General features: G+C 46.5%; 2 protein-coding genes and 1 long non-coding RNA gene across 4 annotated transcripts in view; 1 reads left to right on the forward strand and 2 right to left on the reverse strand.

Annotated features, from left to right (window-relative positions):
• The window catches only part of ATP6V0C (ATPase H+ transporting V0 subunit c), a 27,611-nt gene extending 25,204 nt beyond the window's left edge, over positions 1-2,407 (reverse strand). The window contains exon 1 of the mRNA XM_032799386.2: positions 2,064-2,407. Coding sequence (XP_032655277.1) covers positions 2,064-2,139 — 76 coding nt within the window. The 5' untranslated portion in view covers positions 2,140-2,407. The remainder of the gene's footprint in view (positions 1-2,063) is intronic.
• Positions 1-17,654, forward strand: part of LOC116834644 (uncharacterized) — a 323,581-nt gene extending 305,927 nt beyond the window's left edge. For both annotated transcript variants that reach the window (XR_012656514.1, XR_012656515.1), the window contains one exon: positions 17,625-17,654. This is a non-coding gene — a long non-coding RNA (uncharacterized LOC116834644). The remainder of the gene's footprint in view (positions 1-17,624) is intronic.
• Positions 1-22,518, reverse strand: part of TBC1D24 (TBC1 domain family member 24) — a 156,578-nt gene that overhangs the window by 12,929 nt on the left and 121,131 nt on the right. The window lies entirely within an intron of this gene.

The raw sequence follows: 22,518 nt of genomic DNA on the forward strand, positions 1-22,518 counted from the left end.
GGAAGGCTGTTCCAGAACTTCACTCCTCTAATGGTTAGAAACCTTCATCTAATTTCAAGTCTAAACTTCCTAGTGTCCAGTTTATATCCATTTGTTCTTGTGTCCACATTGGTACTAAGCTTAAATAATTCTTCTCCCTCCCTAATGTTAATCCCTCTGATATATTTATAAAGAGCTAGCATATCCTCTCTCAACCCTCTTTTGGATAGGCTAAACAAGCCAAGCTCTTTCAATCTCCATTCATAAGACAGGTTTTCCATTCCTGGGATCATCCTAGTAGCCCGTCTGTGAACCTGTTCCAGTTTGAATTCATCCTTCTTAAACATGGAAGACCAGAACTGCACACAGTATTCCAGATGAGGTCTCACCAGTGCCTTCCTTATATAACGGTATTAACACCTCCTTCTCTTTGCTGGAAGATATGTAAATAGTTTACATACTATTTGGTCAGTGGCCTTTGCCATATTTACAGTTTTATAACAGAACTAAATCCAGACTTTTCAAACAAGTCAGTATCACACCAATGTAGTCCCCTGTCTATAGAGTACAATGAAGGACTGGGTGATTGTGCAAAGCCAGTGAAGGATTCACTGCTTTGAGTTTACTGGCTGAAGATGATGGAGTGGTTTCCTTTAGATTTTCCCATATATGAAATGAAAGACTGTTTCCCCATGGCTTTTTATTCTACAAAAAGGAGGAAGTTCCTAGAAGGTCACAGTGACAGATTTGCTCACTGCTTTGATTAACACATCTAACACACACCTCAGAGGAGCTAGTTGGTTAACCAAGGTTTACATTTATACTGACATTTACAATTTGTTGAAGTCTAGTCTGTCAAGTACTAACAGCCAAAATTAATCCATATCCTTAAAGTGATCTAAATTTAAATAATTTAGGTTGGATGGAATTTAGTTACTTGTTTTAAAGGTGACCATTGCTTCATAAGCCTGAGAACACTTACTAGTAGTCATATGACCCTGTATCCACCAACAGCTCTGGGGTCACTCACTAAGTCAGAAACTCACTCATTACTCAGATTTACAGTAAGTGATAAATATTTGCCCTGGTCTCCTAAATTGAGGTGACCAGCTATTATATATCAACCACTCACATGCCCCTCTTTGCAAGACTTCCATTGGTCAGAAATGTGGACACCTATTCCGTCATATGGAGACAGCCTCTCCCCAACCCCCCATTACAACAGCATTGTCCTTACAACGTATTTGCTAGGAAAAGCCCTCTCAAGAGGGCACCTGCACCAAGTGCCCTAGCAAAATGCTTTTAGCTAGTTCAGGCCATCCGCATTAGGAAAGAATTGTGCGTGGCAAAGAGCCTACCAGCCCCTACACCCTCCCTGCAGTAAGATGACCAGCCGGGGGCTTCTCCACCGCTTGAGGCTCCCCAGTGACATCAGCCTCAGACCCTCTGCATCTCATCCTGGAGCCCCCTCCCTCCGGAAGCTTTCGAGCGCCCCCGCTAGCCCGGATGGAGCAGCTAGGAAGGGTTGGCGGCAGGAGGCGGAGAGAGCCGAAGAGCTTCGGCAGGGGAGAGCAGCAGCAAGCGACGGGAACTGCAGGCTCGGCGGGGTCCGCCCCCGTCGTAACCACCCGAAAACCCAGCGTATGGGCCACCCCCGCCCATACCATGCCCGTGGAGCGGACAGTGGCGTCCTGGCTGCCTCCCGGGGGAGTCTCTCCTGCCTCCCAGACAGCCCGAAATATCAGCTCCCCGGCGGGCGGCGCTGCCCCGAGGCGCTCGCAGAGTGCGGCAAAAGGGGCAGCCGGGGGCGAGCCCGACCTCCACCCCTGCAGCACTGCCGAACTGCAAGTGCTTTACCACCACCCCCGCCCGGCAGCTGTCACTCCCCAGGTCCCGGAACCGCGAGCCTCCCCTACACCCCAACGCGGGGCTAATGCAATCATCGCCCCCACCCGAGGGCCGCAAAAAGCCTCCCCCCCGTAAGGGCGCAGGCTCCGCTGGCGCCACGCAACGCCCCCGCGGCGAGGGAAAGCAACTACCGCCCCCGGACCGCCGAGAGCTCGGGAAGGAGCGGGGGGTCTCACCGCTGAAGACCATGGCGGCAGAGGCGCCCATCACGGCGAAGAAGGAGGCGTACTCGGGAGCGCTGCCTTCGGACATGGCTGGGCGGTGCAGGGCCGGGGTCGGTGCTTGCGCGCTGCGGACGATCTCCCTCTGCCTCGGGGCTCCGGCTCCACCTCAGACAGTGCTCAGCGAGGAAACTACGGAGGCCGCGCTGGGACGGGGCACAAGCTGAGCTGGAGGGGTCGGACGCGGGGAGCAATGGCAGCGCGGGCACTCGGCTGGATGCCTACTGATGTGCGCTGCTTGCGACGCTGCGCTCTAAATACCCCACCACCGCAGAACAAAATGGCGGCTGCCGACCGGTCACGTGACCCGCCCGCTGGCGTTCCCTCCTTCCCCCGCCCCTCGGGGATCAGACCACTTACAGCCAGGTGGGTTTCATGCCTCACTCATGGACATGCAAACGTCATTCCCCAGCCTACAACACCGTAAAGCACATTATTCCCCCGTTACAGACCAAACAGGGTCCCATCCATCGGTCTCCAAGCGGCGTGAGAGGGGATCTTAATATCATCTTCCCCCTTCTTCCTTGCGCAGATGGTTTAGTCCACTCTCTACTTCACTTCCTCCCGGCGATGGGTCCTCCGCGTCGGCTACAGCTGAGTGTGATTCAGCTCATATTAGCATATGGGGCGTGTCTATCACAGCAGGCCCCTCCCCTCTTCGAGCTGCGAAGAAATAAGGGCTGTGGGTGGGGACGTTTATTTGGGGGTTCAGGAAGTGGGGGGAGGGTAATGCTCTATGTCAGAGCAAGTGTAGCGCAGGGGGCAATTGCCAAGGCCAGTGGCCAGAATCCCCAGCTGTTTCCTGGCCAGCAGGATGCTGCAGAGGCCTGTGCGGGGAGGGGGTTAGAGATGCTGGGCTGCTGAGCATGTAGAAAAGTTGAGGAAACGCTGTCATTATTACATGTATAGGTGACAGCCTGCTGGGCACCTTATAGTGGGTCAGACCAATGGTCCATCTAGCTCAGTATCCTGTCTGCTGATCGTGGCCAATGCTAGGTGCCCCAGAGGGAATGAACAGAACAGATAATTATCAAGTGATCTGTCCCCTGTCACCCAGTCCCAGCTTCTGGCAAACAGACTGGGGACACTCAGAGCATGGCATTACATCCCTGCCCATCTGGCTAAATTCAGGGATCTATCCTGCATGAATTTATCTAGTTCTTTTTTGAATCCTGTTTTAGTCTTGGGCTTTACAACATCCTCTGGCAAAGAATTCCACAGGTTGACTGTGCATTGTGTGAAGAAGTACTTCCTTTTGTTTGTTTTAAACCTCCTGCCTATTAGTTTCATTTGGTGACCACTAGTTTTTGTTTTATGAGAAGGAGTAACTAACACTTCCTTATTTACTTTCTCCACATCAGTCATGATTTTATAGACCTCTATCATAGCCCCCCTTAGTTGTCTCTTTTCCAAGCTGAAAAATCCCAGTCTTCATGGTCGGTGGGTGCATAGGCTGGGGGAAGCTCTTCCTCCCCAAACAGCCAGGCGTGGCCCCATCCCCTGCTGTGACCGCTCTCTGTGTGTGGCTCCAGTCCTCCAGCTCCAGCCCCTAGTGCTCCAGATGGGGTTGGGGCCTTGCATCGCCCACCTTCCTGGTGCTCTGGTGGCTGGGGCCAAGCACCACCCACGCTCCAGGGCTGGGAAAGCTGGGGCCATGCGCCACCCCTCCTCCCGCACTCCGGGGCTGTGGGGTCTGGGCTGCCCACCTTCCCGGCGCTGGGGAGGCTGAGGCCATGTGCTGCCCACCCTCCCATGCTCAAGGCTGGGGCTGTGTGCCGCCTACCCTCCTGGTGCTCCTTTGGGGCTGGGGGGCTAGTCGCGGGACTAGGCCTGTGGCTGCAGTAGGGGAGAAGGGCTCTGAGCTCCAGGGGGGTCAGAAGGGAGGGGCTCAGGGATCCAGCGGGGGGTGGAAGGAGCATGGCCTCAGGCAGAAGGGGCAGGGCTGGAGGCAGTTTGCATGCCACCCATGCCAGTTTTATTAATCCGTCTTCATATGGAAGCTGTTTCATACCCATAACCATTTTTATTGTCCTTTTCTGTACCTTTTCCAATTCCAATATATCTTCTTTCAGATGTGCGTACCATGGATTTATATAGAAGCAATATGATATTGTCTGTCTAATTATCTATCTCTTTCCTAATGATTCCCACCATTCTATTCGCTTTCTTGACTGCTGCTCCACATTGAGTGGATGTTTTCAGAGAACTATCCACAAGGACTCCCAGCTCTCTTCCTAGAGTGGTAACACCTGATTTAGACCCCATCATTTTACATGTATAGTTGGGATTATGTTTTACAATATGTATTACTTTGCATTTATCAACATTGAATTTCATCTGCCATTTTGTTGCCCAGCCACCCAGTGGGAAGCCTGACAAGATTACAGTGCCCATAAGGTGCATGCAAAGGATGGATGAGGGTGGGTGTGCAATACAAGGCTTTGCTGACCTTATTTCTTTTGCTTAAACTGGGACACCCCGATACTCCCTCTCCAGGAGCCTCTGCTCTTTTCACCCCTACTAGTGACACTAGATAACACACCACCCCCATTTTCTCCACCCTTACTACTGAGGCTGGATGGTACTTTGCCACGGTCCCCAACCCCCTACGAACTAAGGTCCAGTTGACAGAAAGTGGCCACAAGGGGAAGTCCATCTGGACAGGGATCTCGATGGGCAAATAAAACTGTTCATAGATCCCTCAGAACCAGGGACTGACTCTGTTGTGGGACTCTAAGCAATAGTGGTCCAAGGAAGGAATTGGTTGGAGGGCTTTGTTCTATTCTGTTCAGGATATTATACATCCCTCATAGCTATAACGTTGTCCCCTATTCCCATCGTGCTATTAGAGCAGGGAGGAGATCAGGCTGATGGGTGCCACCATTGATGTGGGAAGGAAATGGGAGTTTCTTCTCCCCAAGAAACACTTCTCTTCACTCCTGACTGGGAATCAGGCATTCTGGGTTGTATTCTTATTCTGCCACTAACTTTGTGTGCAACTTTGGCTATGTTACTTAAGCTATGTCTACACTAGCACTTTTGTTGGCAAAACTTTTGTCAGCTAGGGGTGTGAAAAAAACCATCCCGACCAAGAAAAGTTTCATTGACAAAAGTGCATGTGTGGACAGTGCTGTCAGTGGGAGAGTGTCTCCTGCCGACATAGCTACTGTTGTTTGTTGAGAGTGGTTTAATTACGCCAGCGGGAGAGCTTCCCTCCCACCCCTTCGGCATAGAGCAGCTACACAGGAGACCTTACAGCAATGCAGCTGCGGCAGTACAGCTGTAAGGTCTATAGTGTAAACATAGCCTTAGCTTCAGTTTCCCTATCCATAAAATAGGGATAATAATAGTCATCTGGCATTTCTGCACAAAAGATACCCTTACCTCACAGAACTTTGAGGTGCTCTCAACTGTCTCTTGGTGGGTGTATTCCTTTTTCTGAATCTGTGCCATGATCTTCCCAATGCTACCACTGTTTTCAGCCTGTATTCTCCACTGCTATGTTAGCACTACTACAAAGCAGCCATCTTTGATTCCCTTTACCTCTGCCCTGACACCTATCTTCCAGTGTCCTACATATTTGTCTCTCAGTGTTTTCCATTCAGGTTTTAGCCAAGATGGAGTCTGTTGGGTTTTAAACATTTTATTATCACATCACTGAAATGTGGTAGGACCCATATCAGGTTAGCTCTTTTGAAAGGAGACCTGTTCTTCTTTCTTTCTTTCTTCTTTCAAATTGAGAGGTATCATCTTTGTCATATTCCTGATATTCCAAGCAGCAACCTTTAGTGCTTTTTTAGTTTTCTTTGGTTTTTGACCACATTGAGTATGATCTGCCAGCTGCAGTAAGCTAGCCAGATTTAATTTGGGCAGGCAGTGTTTGAGGCACCTTTTCTATCCCCTTCCCTTACAAAGGGAGAGCAGTGCAATCCTAAAAAGGGCTGCTCTGTCACCTGGGGTATTGCCAAGCTTCCTTGCTGCCCTTGAGTCAGGGATGGGTGACCAATGACCCAGGCCATCTGCATGCAGGCTTGTGGCTACGACTGCCAGGAATCATCTTCACCTGTTGCTTTACCACTCCCCCATTGCCACAGGACTTTTGAAGAGAGATGTGCATGAATGACATGTGCGTGAAGTTGATTAAAATGGGAGAGTCGTTGCACAGGGACAATCCCATTTTCTTGGCTGCTGAAGTTTGGACCAGTAACACAAAAGCTGTTACAGCTGGAGGCTTCTTTAGCTGCAGTGGATAGCCTTCTGTAGTGCCTCATCATGCCTTTTGCTTTTATGTTGCTGCACTGCTTTTCAAGCCGTTGGACCAATATATTTTGCCTTGGCTACCAGAACAGTCTTCATATGTTTGGGAGGACAATCCCTAAACCACACTTCCGGTTACCCTCACCTGGTTTAGCTCGCCTGCTAAGTCAGTTTAACAGGGTGTGACATTGTTGCATACTTACAGCTACTTAGAGCCACATGTGAAAGCTGGGTGTAGAGAGAAGACCACAGAGGAAAAGAACCACTCAAGGAGTGCAGCAGTTCAAATCACTCAAAGGTATTACCTCTCCCATACACCCCTACAGTGTAATTAACACACACACATACTCTCATCCAGGTTGCAGAGTAATTTACGCATGATTTAACAACAATCCTGAATCCTTTCAAAATTATACAGCAATACAGCACAGCCTGAAATATTATTTTATTTCATTGAATCAAAATGCATGAATACAGTTTTAAAATTACTCTAATTCTGGTCAGCTTGTAGCTGTTTATCATCATTCATTTCATTTATTAACATTTCACAGTCCATCATATCTCCACTCCAACTCTTAAATAACAGTATTATAAGAAATCCATGGTCATCTACCAGTTGTCGTGCCACTGCTGCACACCTCTTTGAACCTCACAGTAAAGGGAGACAGAACTCAGATCCTCCTGCTCCAAAAATCCAGGCTTCATGAGGAAGCTATTAACTAGCTATTAACAGTGTGGGGCTGATAGCACACAGCTGAGTAGCTCTGATTCTGTTCAGTAGAGGGCTGTGATATGCACTCATGCTAGCCATTTCCTTCTGGGCCTGATCTAAAATCCATTTAGATCAATCAAAACAGTGGACAGTAGATCAGGCCCCATCATTCTCTCTCTCGACTAACAACCATGCAACAAAATAGTTGAAAAATATACAGTAAGGGGAAAGAGACTATATAAGGACACATAACCAAGGGCTACATGGTGCTCTGCCAGAGAACCACACTTAACTTGTGTGATATGGAACATGTTGCAGCCAGCTTCAATTATGCACATGCAGCCACAGAGACTATGGGTTCCAGCATGCAGTCCTGCATCTTAATTCAATCATCCTTTCTCTCAGATTTAGGTGTAGCATTGTATGGTGGGACCTGTAGTTTATTATTAATTGTTATTATTGTTCCCAAAGGTCTCAATTGCGATCAGGACTCCATTGTACTAGGCAGCAAACTCTTATGTAGACAAGCAGAGCTTAAGGATAATTAACCTGTAGAATAATTTATCTAGGGAAGTGGTAGATTTTCCATCACTTGGAGTCTTTAAAATCAAGACTTGGTGTCTTTCTAAAACATACGCCCCAACTCAAACAGAGTTTGTGGTCTTGATGCAGGAATTGCTGGGTGAGGTTCTCTGGCCTGTGTTTGCAGGAGGTCAGGCTAGATGATCAAAGCAGTCCTCCTGGACTTAAAATCTATGAATCTTATAGCCTAATTAGAAATGAGGCACAATAAGTGAGTGTGGCAAACAAAAGGAGGGCAGGGGTGCAGGTGGTGAAGATAGGAAAATGCAATCACAAAGGTTGGCTATGTGCACAACTCCATATTTCCCAATCATATGAAAGCTGAAAAGATATCAATAAAATTGTCTCTCTCAGACTGCTGCATTACTTGAACATCCTTCATTGGCTGATGTTAGGGGGCTTATTCCTTCACCCTCCTACTTCCCTGGTCCTTCTCACATGAACAGAGAGCAACAATACCCAAAGTCCAAAGGCGCAAACAATTCGATGTTTATTGGGGTGAACTTCCAGCAAGCACAATTCCAGTTTCCTTCCTTAGTGTCCCCCTTCCCAGCTCTGGAAACCACAGAGCATATGCCTGTGTCCCTGTCTGTTCCCGTCCCTGTTCCCATTTCCCCTTGCAAAACATGATCCTATCATATAGCATAAATTCCCAATTCTGAACCTTAAGCATGCCAAAATTGGTGGTCCTGCACTAAACCCTCCAAGCTTAATTTACCAGCTTGGATCTGATAGCGCTGCCACCAGACAGGAATTTACAGTGCTGCTCACTCTGATCTCCCCAAGACACCTTCCCTGGCAGACCCAAGACTCAATGCCTGAGTCTACAACAAAGGGAAATACCCCTCCCTTGTCCCTCTGTATTTCCTCCCTGGCTTCCCCTCCTGGTGGCCTAGGAGATACCGTTAAGTCTTGAAATGCAAACACAGAGAGATCAAGTGTCTCCTCTCCTCACCCAGAGCTATGCAGATTCAAACTAGTCAATTAACACAAGAGATTTCCCCCCTCCTTCGTTCCTTAGCCTTAACCAGAGAAAAACTCAAACAGGTTTTAAAAAGAAAGCTTTATATAAAAAAGGGAAAAAAGACAATAAAATGTCTCTGTATCAAGGTTGACAATATACAGGGTCAATTGCTTAAAAGAAAAATGAATAAACAGCCGTTATTCAAAAGATATCCAATTTAAAATTCAGCAAGCTACACACATGTAAACAAAAAAAACAATAGAAGCTTACTGTCTTTCTACCTTTGTCCTTACAACTTGGAAACAGAAGATTACAAAAGCTTGAAGAGAGAAAGTTCACTCTCAGAGCAAGAGCACAGAACAGAGAGAGACAAAAGACACCACCCCAAAATTCCGTCCCTGGAGCTTGAAAAATCCGGTTTCCTGATTGATCCTCTGGTCAGTGTGTGGTTTTGTTAACCTTTACAGGTAAAAGAACATTAACCCTTAGCTATCTGTTTATGACAGATCCCAATTCCCCCATGGCCAGTCCCTGTTCCATTTCCGCCCCCACTCCTGATTGACTTCAGACTATATAACAAAACCTGAGTTTTGCTTGCTATTCCTTAACCAATCATTTTACTGAATTAAATAACCAATCCTAACATATTGTAACATGGTTATTTAACCCAATTATAGCCCACCATCTTAGTGTTTACATCCAACAAAATTAATTATACAGTAGAGATAGAACAATTATAGAACCCAGACAGAGACCATGCAATAAACATACAAACATACAGAAGTGAGGATTTCACAACTACATCTATACAGATATAAGGTTCTCCAGCTGTGTCTGTTGATAGTGAGTTTCTTGCCAGACAGGATGCGATCAAACTAAGTTTTTTTACATCTTCTAGGCTCATCCCTTTCTGAGGTGATAGGATATCAGGACAGGATTGTATTCCTAACAGCCCAATAGCACCTTATTTCAATGTGACTAGTTTGGAATGTGAGGATGTGACCATACACTTCCCAGCTTATGGCTGCCTAACTATGTCTTAGCTGAAGGCCTTAGCCTGTCACAGTAAGAGAAGGCCATTACACAGACAATGATTTTGATTCTTTCTTTAATACCTCTGTAACTAGCTAAGTGATAAGAATACACCTAAATTCTTAAAGTGTAGGCCTTTGCAGACAGGCCTGAATATCTGTATCCTAACAGCTGATCTCATGTAGGCATCATGGAGAGGGTACTTCTGTAGGAGCAATGTGAAGGGTGGGAGGGGAAAGGCCTTACAAATTAATTCAGGAAGTGTGTTTCATATATAAGGAGCATTTTGGAAGTAAGCACAAAGGTAGTTGAGGGATAAGCAGGCAAATGTATGTACAAAGCTGGCTTACTGTTACTTAAGGATTGGATTGGAGATATGATGGACTGTGCAATGTTAATAAATTAAATTAAATGAATGATGATAAACAGCTACAAGCTGACCAGAATTAGAGTAATTTTAAAACTTTATTCACACATTTTGATTCAATGAAATAAAATAATATTTCAGGCTGTGCTGTATTGCTGTATAATCTTGAAAGGATTCAGGATTGTTGTTAAATCATGCGTAAATTACTCTGCAACCTGGATGAGAGTATGTGTGTGTGTTAATTACATTGTAGGGGTGTATGGGAGAGGTAGTACCTTTGAGTAATTTGAACTGCCGCACTCCTTGAGTAGGGAACAACAGAATTGTGAAGGGTCTTCAGTTTGATGCAGATGCGAAACCAATGGAAAGTATCAAAGATGGTGTCATAAACATACAGCTAAGGGTAGCATAAAATCCCTCCTTTACCTGTAAAGGGTTAAGAAGCTCAAATAACCTGGTTGGCACCTGACTAAAAGGACCAACGAAGGGAGAAGATTCTTCCAAATCTGTGGGGGAAGGTTTTTGTTTTGTGTTCCGTTGTTCTCTCCGGGTCAGCAAGGAACCAGGGTATGGAAAATACATGTCCTAAAGCCATACCTGAACTAAGCATCTAAGATTACAAATTGTAAGTAATAGGATGGAAATGCATTAGATTTATCTTTTATTTTAGCTTGTGAATTTTCCCTATGCTAAGAGGGAGGTTTATTCCTGGGGGTTTTTTTTTGTAACTTTAAAGTTTTGCCTAGAGGGGAATCCTCTGTGTTATAAATCTTATTACCCTCTAAAATTACCTTCCATCCTGATTTTACAGAGGTGTTTCTTTTGCTTTTTTCTTTATAATAAAGTTCTGTTTTTAATAAACTGATTGGGTTTTTAGGACACTAAAAACCCAAGGGTCTGGTCTGTGCTCACTTTGGTTACCTATTTGGTTGGTATATTATTCTCCAGCCTCCCTAGGAAAGGGGTTAAAGGGGTTTGGGGGGATATTTTGGGGAAACAGGATCTCCAAGTGGTCCTTTTCCTGTATCTTTGTTTAACTCACTTGGTAGTGGCAGCGATACCGTCCAAGGGCAAGGAAGAATTTGTGCCTTGGGGAAGTTTTTAACCTAAGCTGGTGGGATATACGCTTACGGGGTCTTTCATGCAGGTCCCCACATCTGTACCTCAGAGTGTGGAGGGAACCCTGACAGATGGGGTCACACTGGAGCAAAAGACTCCAGTGAAGATGACCTTAGCAGTTACATTTTGAATGGATGGCAGATGGGACAATGTGTGTGTAAGGGAGGATGAGGTTGCAATAGTCAAGATGGGAGACACTGAGGATATGAACTAGAGTTTTTGTGCTGTGGACAGAAAGAAGAGGCTATATTTTTAAAATTTGTGTAGGAAGCTGCTGAAAGCTTTGGACATGGATGGGAAGTGTGGGCCAAGAGAGAGGGAAACCTCATCAGACATGATTCCCTAGGTTAAAAGCCTGAGTGACCAGGAAGTGTTGTCAAAGGTGAAGAAAACATGCAGGGAGAGGGGGCTTCAGGAGAACAGATAAAGAGTTCAGCTCTGGCCATGATAAGTTTAAATTGTTGATGAGGCATCCAGGAGGTGTCAGAGAAACAGGCTAAGATATGGAGTTGGATGGCAGAAGATAGGTCAGGAGTGGAAAGGTGGATTTCCAAGTCCTCAGCATAAAAACAGCATATAAATCTGTGTGAGTGGATGAGATCTCCAAAGAGAGGATGTAAAGCAAGAACAGCAGTCTGCCAGGGATGAAGCCCTGTGGTCTACACAGAGCATGGGAGAGGAGTGGTCCCACAAAGATGCAGAGGGAACAGCCACAGAGGTAGAAGGAGAACCAAAACGGAAGCATCACAAAAGCCGAGTGAAGGCAAGATTTCGAGGAGAGTATGTGGATCGTGTCAAAAGCAGCTGAGGATTCTAGGAGTATGGCACAGAGGCTGAGATTTGGCGATGAGCAGGTCTCCAGAGACCTTGGAAAGAGCAATTTTAATGGAGTGAGGAAGGCAGTGGGAGCATGTAGTGGGTTCCGAGGTGAAGGGGAAGAGGGAGATGGGGTGGTACTTGGACAGGTAGATGGGATCAAGGGTGGGTTTGGTGAGGATAGAGAGGCCAGAGTGTGTTTGTGCTGTGAGAAGAAGGAAACAGAAGGTTTGGCTGTTTGGGCCCCAAAAGGCTGTATTTGGCCCAAGGCCAGCACTTAGGAGGTCAGAGAAATAAGGGATTGGGGTTCCTGCCTGGTGTCTTAGCCCTCTGGATATGAGTGGTGGCTAATCCGCTGGCTGCTCGTCCACTGCTTTCCAGAAAAGTTGAGAAATTATTACTGCAAATTCTCACAGCATGGGCATCAGCATGGTTCTGTCCCATCAAGGCACTGACAAGCTCTTGCTGCGCCAGAAAGAGGTAACACAGAGCAAGCTTCATGGAGTATATGGGAGGTAGGGTCTCCTCAGAACTGCAGTGGTCATGAGAGAAACCTTCAGGGAGGCAGATGGGGGAGTAGAAGGGAATGGGCCCTGGGGGCTCATTTAGAGCCCTCCCAAAACAGAGCTTGCAGGTAGAGAGGTTAGGGGCTCAGCATGGGCAGGATGTGCCCTTTTTTAAACTCCTGAAAACCACTTCCTAACTGTAGTCAAACTGTAATAAAAGCAAATGGGAGGTGTCCATTCTGAACTCATTTTTCTAGGGATTAACCTGAAGGGGAAGAGGCCACGTGGGAGGCAGTAATGTAAGCGGTGATTCTGCCATTTCAATTCTTGGATTATGAGGCAAGAACAAATTCTAGCCACACCATTAATGAAGGCCCCTGTTACCATTGCGGCGTGGCATGGGTGTGGATGGATGCTGGAAAAGGTTCTCTACTGCACCGTTACTGCCCTGTGCCCTACATATTTACAACAGTTTTCAGCTAAGGCCTGGATTCAGCAAAGCATGCCAATATGTGCTTAAGTCCAGTGGGACGTGCTTAAAGTTAAAGTGCCTCGTTGCCTTGAGGCCTTAGTTAGCCAGAACAAACTTTACTACAAAGTGTTCATATATTGTACCAATGCTACAATGTGATTTTCAAAGGCTCCACAGTCAACATCAAATCCAAACCAGCACTCAAGGCACTTCTCACTGAGGCTATTTTCCTACCAAATTTTAGCTTTCCGCCACAGCTGATCTGGTGCATGAGCTGTTAGTACAGGTCACAATTTACACTTTTATAATGAGAAAACTACTCTGTTTTTTTTCACAGGGACTTCGGAGAGTTGGGCTGAGTTCCTGGCTCTACCATACACTCTCTCTGTGACTTTGTCATAGTCACTTCATCTCTCTGGGTTTCATTTCCCCTGCTGTAAAATGGGGATAATAGTTAGAGCCAGTCAGGAATGAACAGACTAAATGTTTTCTTCATCAGAAAAATGCAGATTTGTTGAAAGAGAAATGTTGTGTGGGAAAAGGTTGGTTCAGACACACTTTTTTATGAACATTTTTTTATTTTTTCTGCCCCAAAATTGTCAAAATGAAACATTGTGACATTTTCAGAATGAAAACATTCTGGTTTTCCATTTGAAATGACTTTTCATTTGGACATTTAAGCTATTTATAGTAAAAATAAAATAAATGTTTTGATTGCCCTGAATCAAATGTTTTAGGATTTTTGGTTCAGTAAAATTTTGAGATTTGTAATTTTTGTTGCAATTTGGGACAGAAAATCCATTGAAATCTTGAAAATTTTCATGTGACAGGAAAACCATTTCCTGCTCAGCTGTAATAGTAATATTTTCTTCTTTCACCCTTTATCTGTCTTGTCCATTCAGATTGTGCGCTCTGTCCCTCGCTATGTGTATGAACAGTGCCCAGTCCAATGGGACCCTGAGGTGCCTCTAGGCAATACTGGAATGAATAAATAAATAAATACAAATAATAGTTTAACCACTTTCCAAAAGCTTCATCCTCAAGCAGAGACCACGTCTGGCTAACTTCAGCCTTAGAGGCAAAAGTTTCTGAAAATTTAGTCCAATAAAAGAGGGGACTAGAATGAAAATACTTATGCAACCTTAGCTACAGCAGTCATGGTTGCTAGCAGAATAATAAGACACTCTGTTATAAGGCCTGCATTGAGCCTGAGAAATTCTCTTTTATTTTCAGCTGCAGTCACTATCCTGCATTTAATATTCCTAGTAACACAGGCCACTCTTGGAACTTGTAGTGACTGTGTAATTACATTCCCTGGCTGATCTTTCACCCTGCTGGAGATAATGGCCTTCACAAAGATTCTGTAAGCAACCCGAGGGGAAGAGGGAATGAGACTGGAAAGAATGAGGGAGGAAGCTCTGGGGCACGTCTGTGAAATGAAAAGCACAGAAGATTTCTTATATTACAGATCTGGCTATGTTGTTCTGGGCTTTGACTATGTTCATACACATGGGAAAAACCCAGCACCAGATGTGTGCAGGATAGACAGCAGCTGGAGACAGTATGGTCTAATAGAATGCAGACTGGATTAGGACTCAGTTCTATTTGCTCTGCCACTGATCTTCTGTGTGACCTTGGGCAAGTCTCTTTCCCATCCCACCTTTTGTCTGTTTTCTCTATTTAGATTGTAATCTCTTTGGGGCAAGGGCTGCTTCTCACTCTATGCTTCTATCATGCTTAGCACAAGGGACCCTGATATCAGCTGGGGGTGGGGAAGGGCTCTAGGTGCTGTTGTAATACTAATAAATAGTAAGAATCCAGAAGTGAGTTTTCTTCAGAATGCAGACCAGGGAGGAGGATGCTGATACCATGGGCCATTTTCCTCTGGTGGTATGGACTCTCCACTCACCAGTATCCGCAGCTAGGTTTTCCTCTACCATGGCAGTTCTCAATCTGAAGACTATTTCAACTGTTACCCACACAGGATATCATATACCTCCATTCCTCTTGTACCAAATGGGCCATGATTGTCATGGGGTGAGAGAAGAGACACACAAACATGCAGCGCAGGAGAGTAATGCTAACTGCACCCTATCATCCACACACAACATGGTGTGCAGGCTGCAGTGCATATGGTAAGCACTCCTGCTCCAGGGGCCAATGGGAAAGTATCATAGACTATCAGGGACCTAAGGAGGTCATCTTGTCCAATGCCCTGCTGAAAGCAGGACCAATCCCCAGATAGCTTTTTACCCCAGTTCCCTAAGTGGCCCCTCAAGGATTGAACTCACAACCCTGGGTTTAGGCAGGCCAATACTCAAACCACTGAGCTATTGCCCCCCTGAAGTGCTACTCATTTATGGCTTCTTCCCAGGCTACAGTGGGCATGGTGCATGGCAGGAGGACATAGGCTATGTCAGCATGGAGTTTGCACTGATGAGAGAGGCCCTGTCTGGCTATCTGTGAGCTGATTGACTGTCAGTGCAGGCATCATATTAAGTCCAGTTTAAGATGGTGGGCACAGGGCTGTGGAGGCATACGAGAGATGGCAAGCTTGCAATGGGTGCCAATGAACCTGGTAGCCACATGAGACCATAATCATGGTGTTACTGTTGGAAAAGACTTATTTATTAATTATTTTTATTATTATGGTAGCTCCTGGAGGCTCCAGCTGAGATTGCTGGGTGAGAAACAGTGCCTGCCCTGAAGAGCTTACTAGCTAAATAGGCACGACAGACACCGGGTGAGATAGAAACAGGCAGAAAGTTGGTGTGACTTGTCTCTGATCACACAGCAGCTCAGTAGCAGAATGAAGGCCCTAGACATGAAGCTCCAATTTCACACATGCCACTTATATTTCTCCCCCAGCTGAGCTCCTGAGTCGTCCTGCTGCTTTGAGCTGCAGGCAAGGTAAGGGGGAGGCTGTGAGCTCCAGGGCCGTTGGGGGGGTGGCAATTTTCCCCAGGCCCTGCAGTCTAAGTTCTACAAGCTAAGCAGGATTCGAATCAAGCAAAAGCAGCAGAGAATCCTGTGGCACCTTATAGACTAACAGACGTTTTGGAGCATGAGCTTTCGTGGGTGAATACCCACTTCGTCAGATGCATGTAGTGGAAATTTCCAGGGGCAGGTATATATATGCTAGCAAGCAGACTAGAGATAACAAGGTTAGTTCAATCAGGGAGGATGAGTATGAGAGGTGTCTCACTCTGACAGATGGCACAAGCAGGTTACAGTTCTTCAATGCACAGATTGGACTTCTTTGCAGCCTGAGACTAACCTCCCTAGATCCAAGTCTTTGTCTTAGGCCTGGTCTACACTACGAGTTTATTTTGAATTTAGCACTGTTAAACCGAATTAATGCTACACCCGTCCACACAACGAAGCCCTTTATTTCGATATAAAGGGCTCTTAATATCGATATCTGTACTCCTTCCCGACGAGGGAAGTAGTGCTGAAATCAGTATTGCCATTTCAAATTAGGGTTAGTGTGGCTGCATTTCGACGGTATTGACCTCCGAGACCTATCCCACAGTGCACCATTGTGACCGCTCTGGACAGCAATCTGAACTCGAACTCGGACGGGTAGACAGGAAAAGCCCTGCGAACTTTTGAATTTCATTTCCTGTTTGCCCAGCGTGGAGAGCTGATCAGCACAGGTGACCATGCAGAGCTCATCAGCACAGGTAACCATAACCATGCAGTCTGAGAATCGAAAAAGAGCACCAGCATGGACTGTGCGGGAGGTACTGGATCTGATCGCTATATGGGGAGAGGATTCTGTGCTAGCTGAACTATGTTCCAAAAGATGAAATGCCAAAATATTTGAAAAAGTGTCCAAGGGCATGATGGAGAGAGGCCACACCAGGGACTCAGTACAGTGCAGTGAAAGTTAAGGAGCTCAGACAAGCCTACCAGAAAACCAGAGAAGCAAATGGAAGGTCTGGGGCAGGGCCACAGACATGCCACTTCTACGCTGAGCTGCATGCAATTCTAGGGGGAGCCGCCACCACTACCCCACCCCTGACCATGGATTCTGAGGAGGGGTAATCTCAGCCATGCCTGAGGATTCTGCAGACAGGGAAGATGAGGAAGAGGAGGAGGACGACAAGCCTGTGGAGAGCACACAGCACTCCGTTCTCCCCAACAGCCAGGAGCTTTTTCTCAGCCTGACTGAAGTACCCTCCCAACTCTCCCATGGCAGTATCCCAGACCACGAAGCCATGGAAGGGACCTCTGGTTAGTGTACCTTTGTAAATGTAAAACAAGGGTAGACAGCCTATGGCACGTGTGCCGAAGACGGCATGCGAGCTGATTTTCAGTGGCACTCACACTGCCCGGGTCCTGGCCACCAATCCGGGGAGGCTCTGCATTTTAATTTAATTTTAAATGAAGCTTCTTAAACATTTTAAGGACCTTATTTACTTTATAATATATAACTAAACTATTGTTGTATGTAAACTTATAGAAAGAGACCTTCTAAAAACGTTAAAATGTATTGCTGGCGTGAAACCTTAAATTAGAGTGATTAAATGAAGACTCGGCACACCACTTTTGAAAGGTTGCTGACGCCTGATATAAAACATGGTTTAAAAGCAAGCTTTTTTTAATGATTAATTTGCCCTGAGGACTTGGGATGCATTCGCAGCTAGTAAAGCTACTGGAAAAGTCTGTTAACGTGTCTGGGGATAGAGCGGAAATGCTCCAGGGACATCTCCATGAAGCTCTCCAGGAGGTACTTCAAAAGCCTTTGCAGAAGGTTTCTGGGCAGGGCAGCCTTATTCCGTCCTCCATGGTAGGATACTTGACCACGCCATGCATGTAGCAAGTAATCTGGTATCATTGCATGACAAAGCCTAGCTGCGTATGTCCCGGTGTTTTGCTGGCATTCAAGCAACATCCGTTCTTTATCTCGCTGTGTTATCCAGGAGAGTGATATCGTTCATGGTAACTGGTTTGAAATACAGGAATTTAATTAAGGGACAGAGATGGTTGGGGTCTGTTTGCCTGTGGCTTAAAAGAAATCCTTCCCTGCATTTAGCCAAGCAGGGGGGGGGGGCGATTGGCATGAGCTTTTTTGCGTTTGGCTAGCTGGGATCTTCCCTGCTACCAGCCACGCAGGTGGTGGGGGAGGTGGCTAGCAGCGATCTTCCATGATACCAGCCACGCGGGTGGGAGGGTAAAGCGATCATCCCAGAGAATTGGATGGGGGGGCAGTTCTGCTGCTGCCGTTAACAGGAAAGAAGCAGCACTCAACGGGCTTTGCTTGCTATTTGGGAAAGGAGGGCGCTGGATATATGAAGGCTGCAAGAAGCTGAAAAGACAATGCTTACCATGGCCGCATGCAAGCCGAAATTCTGATGCCCGACCTGTGTCTGTGATCTCTAATACACCAAAGCCGCAGGCACTCAATATTAAGATTGCAAAATGCGACCTTGTAGTGAGATCACATGTGCTATGTAAGGAATAGTGTTGTTCACCGTGAAAGAGTATAACCATTGTTCTGTAAAATGTATCTTTTTAAATACTTCTCTCCTTTTTTCCCTCCCTCCTGCAGCTGCAAATTTTTCAAGTCTCCCTCTCCGTCCCAAGGCTATCTCAGATAAGGTGGCGAAAAAAAAGACGCGAGACAAAATGTTCTCTGAAATCATGGAAGTGACCCGCAATGAAAGAGCTCATCTGAATGAGTGGAAGGACACAGTGGTATCAAAGTACAGGAAAGATGCCAGTGAACGTGAGGACAGGAGGGACGCTCGAGATGAGGACTGTGGGACAGGACTCGAGATGAGAGGTGGTGGCAGGAAGATCAGAGGTGGCAGGATGCAACTCTGGGCTGCTGCATGATCAAATGGACATGCTCCGGTGTCTGGTGGAGCTTCAGGAACGGCAGCAGGATCACAGAGTGCCGCTGCAGCCCCTGTATAACCATCCTCCCCCTCACCATGTTCCTTAGCCTCCTCACCACCAGACGACTAAGAACACGTGGGGGAGGCTCCGTGCATCCCGCCCATTCCACCCCAGTGGACAGCCCAACCAAAAGGCTGTCATTATTTTGAATTTTTTTGTGGCCTTTTCCTTCCCTCCTATCCTCCTCCCAAACCCACCCGGCTACTTGTCAGTTCTCTCCCTCTTTTTATAATTAATTAATAAAGAATACATGATTTTAAATGAGAGAGTGACTTTATTTCCTTAGAAGCAAGGTAATCGAAGGGGAGGGTGGGTGGCTTACAGGGAATGAGTCAATCAAGGGGGGAGTTTCATCAAGGAGAAACAAACACAACAGTCACACACCGTACCCTGGCCCATGATGAAACTGGTTTTCAAAGCTTCTCTGATGTGCACCCGCTTCCTGGTGTGCTCTTCTAATCGCCCTGGTGTCTGGCTGCGCGTAATCAGCGGCCAGGTGATTTGCCTCAGCCTCCCACCCTGCCATAAAGGTCTCCCCTTACTCTCACAGAGATTGTGGAGCACACAGCAAGCAGCAATAACAATGGGGACATTGGTTGGCTGAGGTCTGAGCGAGTCAGTAATGTGCGCCAGCGCGCCTTTAAACGGCCAAATGCACATTCTACCACCATTCTGCACTTGCTCAGCCTGTAGTTGAACAACTCCTGACTACTGTCCAGGCTGCCTGTGTATGGCTTCATGAGCCATGGCATCAAGGGGTAGGCTGGGTCCCCAAGGATAACTATAGGCATTTCACCATCCCCAACAGTTATTTTCTGGTCTGGGAAGTAAATCCCTTCCTGCAGCCGTTTAAACAGGGTAGTGTTCCTGAAGATGCAAGCGTCATGAACCCTTCCCGGCCATCCCACATTCATGTTTGTGAAACGTCCCTTGTGATCCACCAGTGCTTGCAGCACCATTGAAAAGTACCCCTTGCAGTTTATGGACTCACTGACTTGGTGCTCTGGTGCCAAGACAGGGATATGGGTTCCATCTATCGCCCCATCACAGTTAGGGAATCCCATTGCAGCAAAGCCATCCACTATGACCTGCACATTTCCCAGAGTCACTACCTTTAGTAGCAGCAGCTCAGTGATTGCTTTGGCTACTTGCATCACCGCAGCCCCCATAGTAGATTTGCCCACTTCAAATTGATTCCCGACTGACCGGTAGCTGTCTGGCGTTGCAAGCTTCCACGGGGCTATCGCTACTCGCTTCTCAACTGTGAGGGCTGCTTTCATCTTGGTATTCTGGTGCTTCAGGGCAGGGGAAAGCAAGTCACAAAGTTCCATGAAAGTGCCCTTACGCATGCGAAAGTTTCGCCGCCATTGGGAATCGTTCCACACCTGCAACACTATGCGATCCCACCAGTCTGTGCTTGTTTCCTGGGCCCAGAATTGGTGTTCCACAGCTATAACCTGCCCCATTAACAGCATGATCTCCAAAGTGCTGGGGCCCGCAGTTTGAGAGAATTCTGTGTCTATGTGCTCATTGCTCTCGTCGCTGCACTGCCATAGCCGCCTCCTCCTCCTCGCTTGGTTTTTCAGGTCCTGGTTCAGCATAAACTGCACGAGAATGCGCGAGGTGTTTACAATGTTCATGACTGCTGTCTTCAGCTGAGTGGGCTCCATGCTTGCTGTAGTATGGTGTGTGCACAGTTCACCCAGGAAAAAAAGTGCGAAAAGGTTGTCTGCCGTTGCTTTCATGGAGGGAGGGGTGAGGCTGTACTTAAAACCACTAGCAACAATGTTTTTTGCCCCATCAGGCATTGGGATCTCAACCCAGAATTCCAATAGGCGGGGGAGACTGTGGGAACTATGGGATAGCTATGGGATAGCCACCCACAGTGCAATGCGCTGGAAATCGACACTAGCCTCGGTACATGGACGCACACCGCCGAATTAATGTGCTTAGTGTGGCTGCGTGCACTCGACTTTATACAATCTGTTTTCAAAAATCAGTTTCTTTAAAATCAGAATAATCCCGTAGTGTAGACATACCCTTCCAGACGATCTTCCAGGTGTTGAGATGGTGAGGGATGGGGGGAGAGGAGAAAGGCCAAGTGATTATGTCACTTCCCCTCTTTTATATTTTCTTCCAGCTTGCTGGAAAGTTCCTCTTACATGGAGATCAGGCAGCCCCCATTGGACAGACAGTTGGGAATGTGGGTTCCCTTTTAATGGGCCATCAGCACGTCTGGTTGGCCCTCCGTTGCCACTAATAGGCTGGCTGTGGGCATCTCCCAACCTCACAGCATATTTCAGTAACACACACATAGCAATACCTCATAATTCCACATATGATGATAGCACATACAATCCAACAGGATATTACTGTTCAACAGATCAAGACTTTTAAAATGATACCTCACAAAGCATGCATTGTCCAACACACATCATAATATCATAGCGGGAATAAGGGGGTTTCAGGGTGCAACTTTGAGGTACAGAGTGTCACAGTGCCATATTGCCAGTCCTGGAGACTGAAGACCTCTTTCTAGCTACAGAACAGGTACAGATGGGCAGCTGCAGTGCAAGCTTCTCCTCTAGAGGGATCATGTTAAGGGGTGAAAAAATAGCCCAGTGTCCACTCCATACTCTCCTTGGCTCCTCGAATGAGCATTGTAATGTGATTTTCTTTTCTGTGATGCAGACATGTATCTAGTGGGAATGGGAGTGATGCCATTAAGTTCATTTCACAGAGGCCATTGAAAAGCACAAGATGGCAGTGACCAAAGGCTCTTGTCTCAGAAGAGGAAGCGAGAGATGAAGAGGTGACTGTATGTGAATGGTGACGAACTGGAATGGGCACAGAAACCATTGCACAATAACTTTCGTAATCCTCCAAAAGATAAATCTCTGATTCCTGTTTGCCTGTGTCTCAAGAGTATGGAGATGATTGCAGCAGCTCACTGCAGCCAGCTGCTCCAACTGTAAGGGTAAAGCAGCACAAGCAGTGCTTAATTTGTGCTGGGGCTGAGCCCCGGCTCCTCTAGGTTTAGTAGTTCAGAGCCCCAGCACCTCTTGGTTTGCTGCATCAGTTATCAATGTAAAAAAAAAATTGTTTAAGCCCTGACACCTAACTGCTGACCTCTTTCATTGCACTGAGTACACAAGACCATTAATATTCTTGCTATTAAGGGACTTTCCAAAGTCTGGGGAAATAAGGAAACAGCTAAGAAATGTTTTGATTGTCCTCCACACTGGACAAAAGAGGTTAATAGTGAGTAAGCTACATATTAATCACTGAAAGCAAAACAAGCCTAGCACTTCACTGTGCAAAGCTCAGACTACCTCCAGGGAAGTCAGGAATATTATTTATAGCTGGATCCAGTTGTATAAATTGCTTTGAGTTAGACAGAAAAAATACAATCTGTAGCTAGAATCATAGTATAGGAGGGCTCTTAAGGTATCATGTCCCCCCTTTCAGTGATTAAAGAGAACCCAGATTCACAGGGCCAAATTCTATCCTATTTATATCCTTGTTGTACTCAAAGTACTATACGGGATCTTTTCAGGGGGATTAAGGCAAAACGCCACACTTATTAGTAATACAGGTATTAATTAATACTCTATCATATGCATATGATCTATTACAGTCATGCATTCACACACACACACAGACACAAACACACTCCGTC

The sequence above is a fragment of the Chelonoidis abingdonii genome, chromosome 9 (genome assembly GCF_003597395.2).
Source record: "Chelonoidis abingdonii isolate Lonesome George chromosome 9, CheloAbing_2.0, whole genome shotgun sequence".
Lineage (NCBI taxonomy): Eukaryota > Metazoa > Chordata > Testudines > Testudinidae > Chelonoidis > Chelonoidis abingdonii.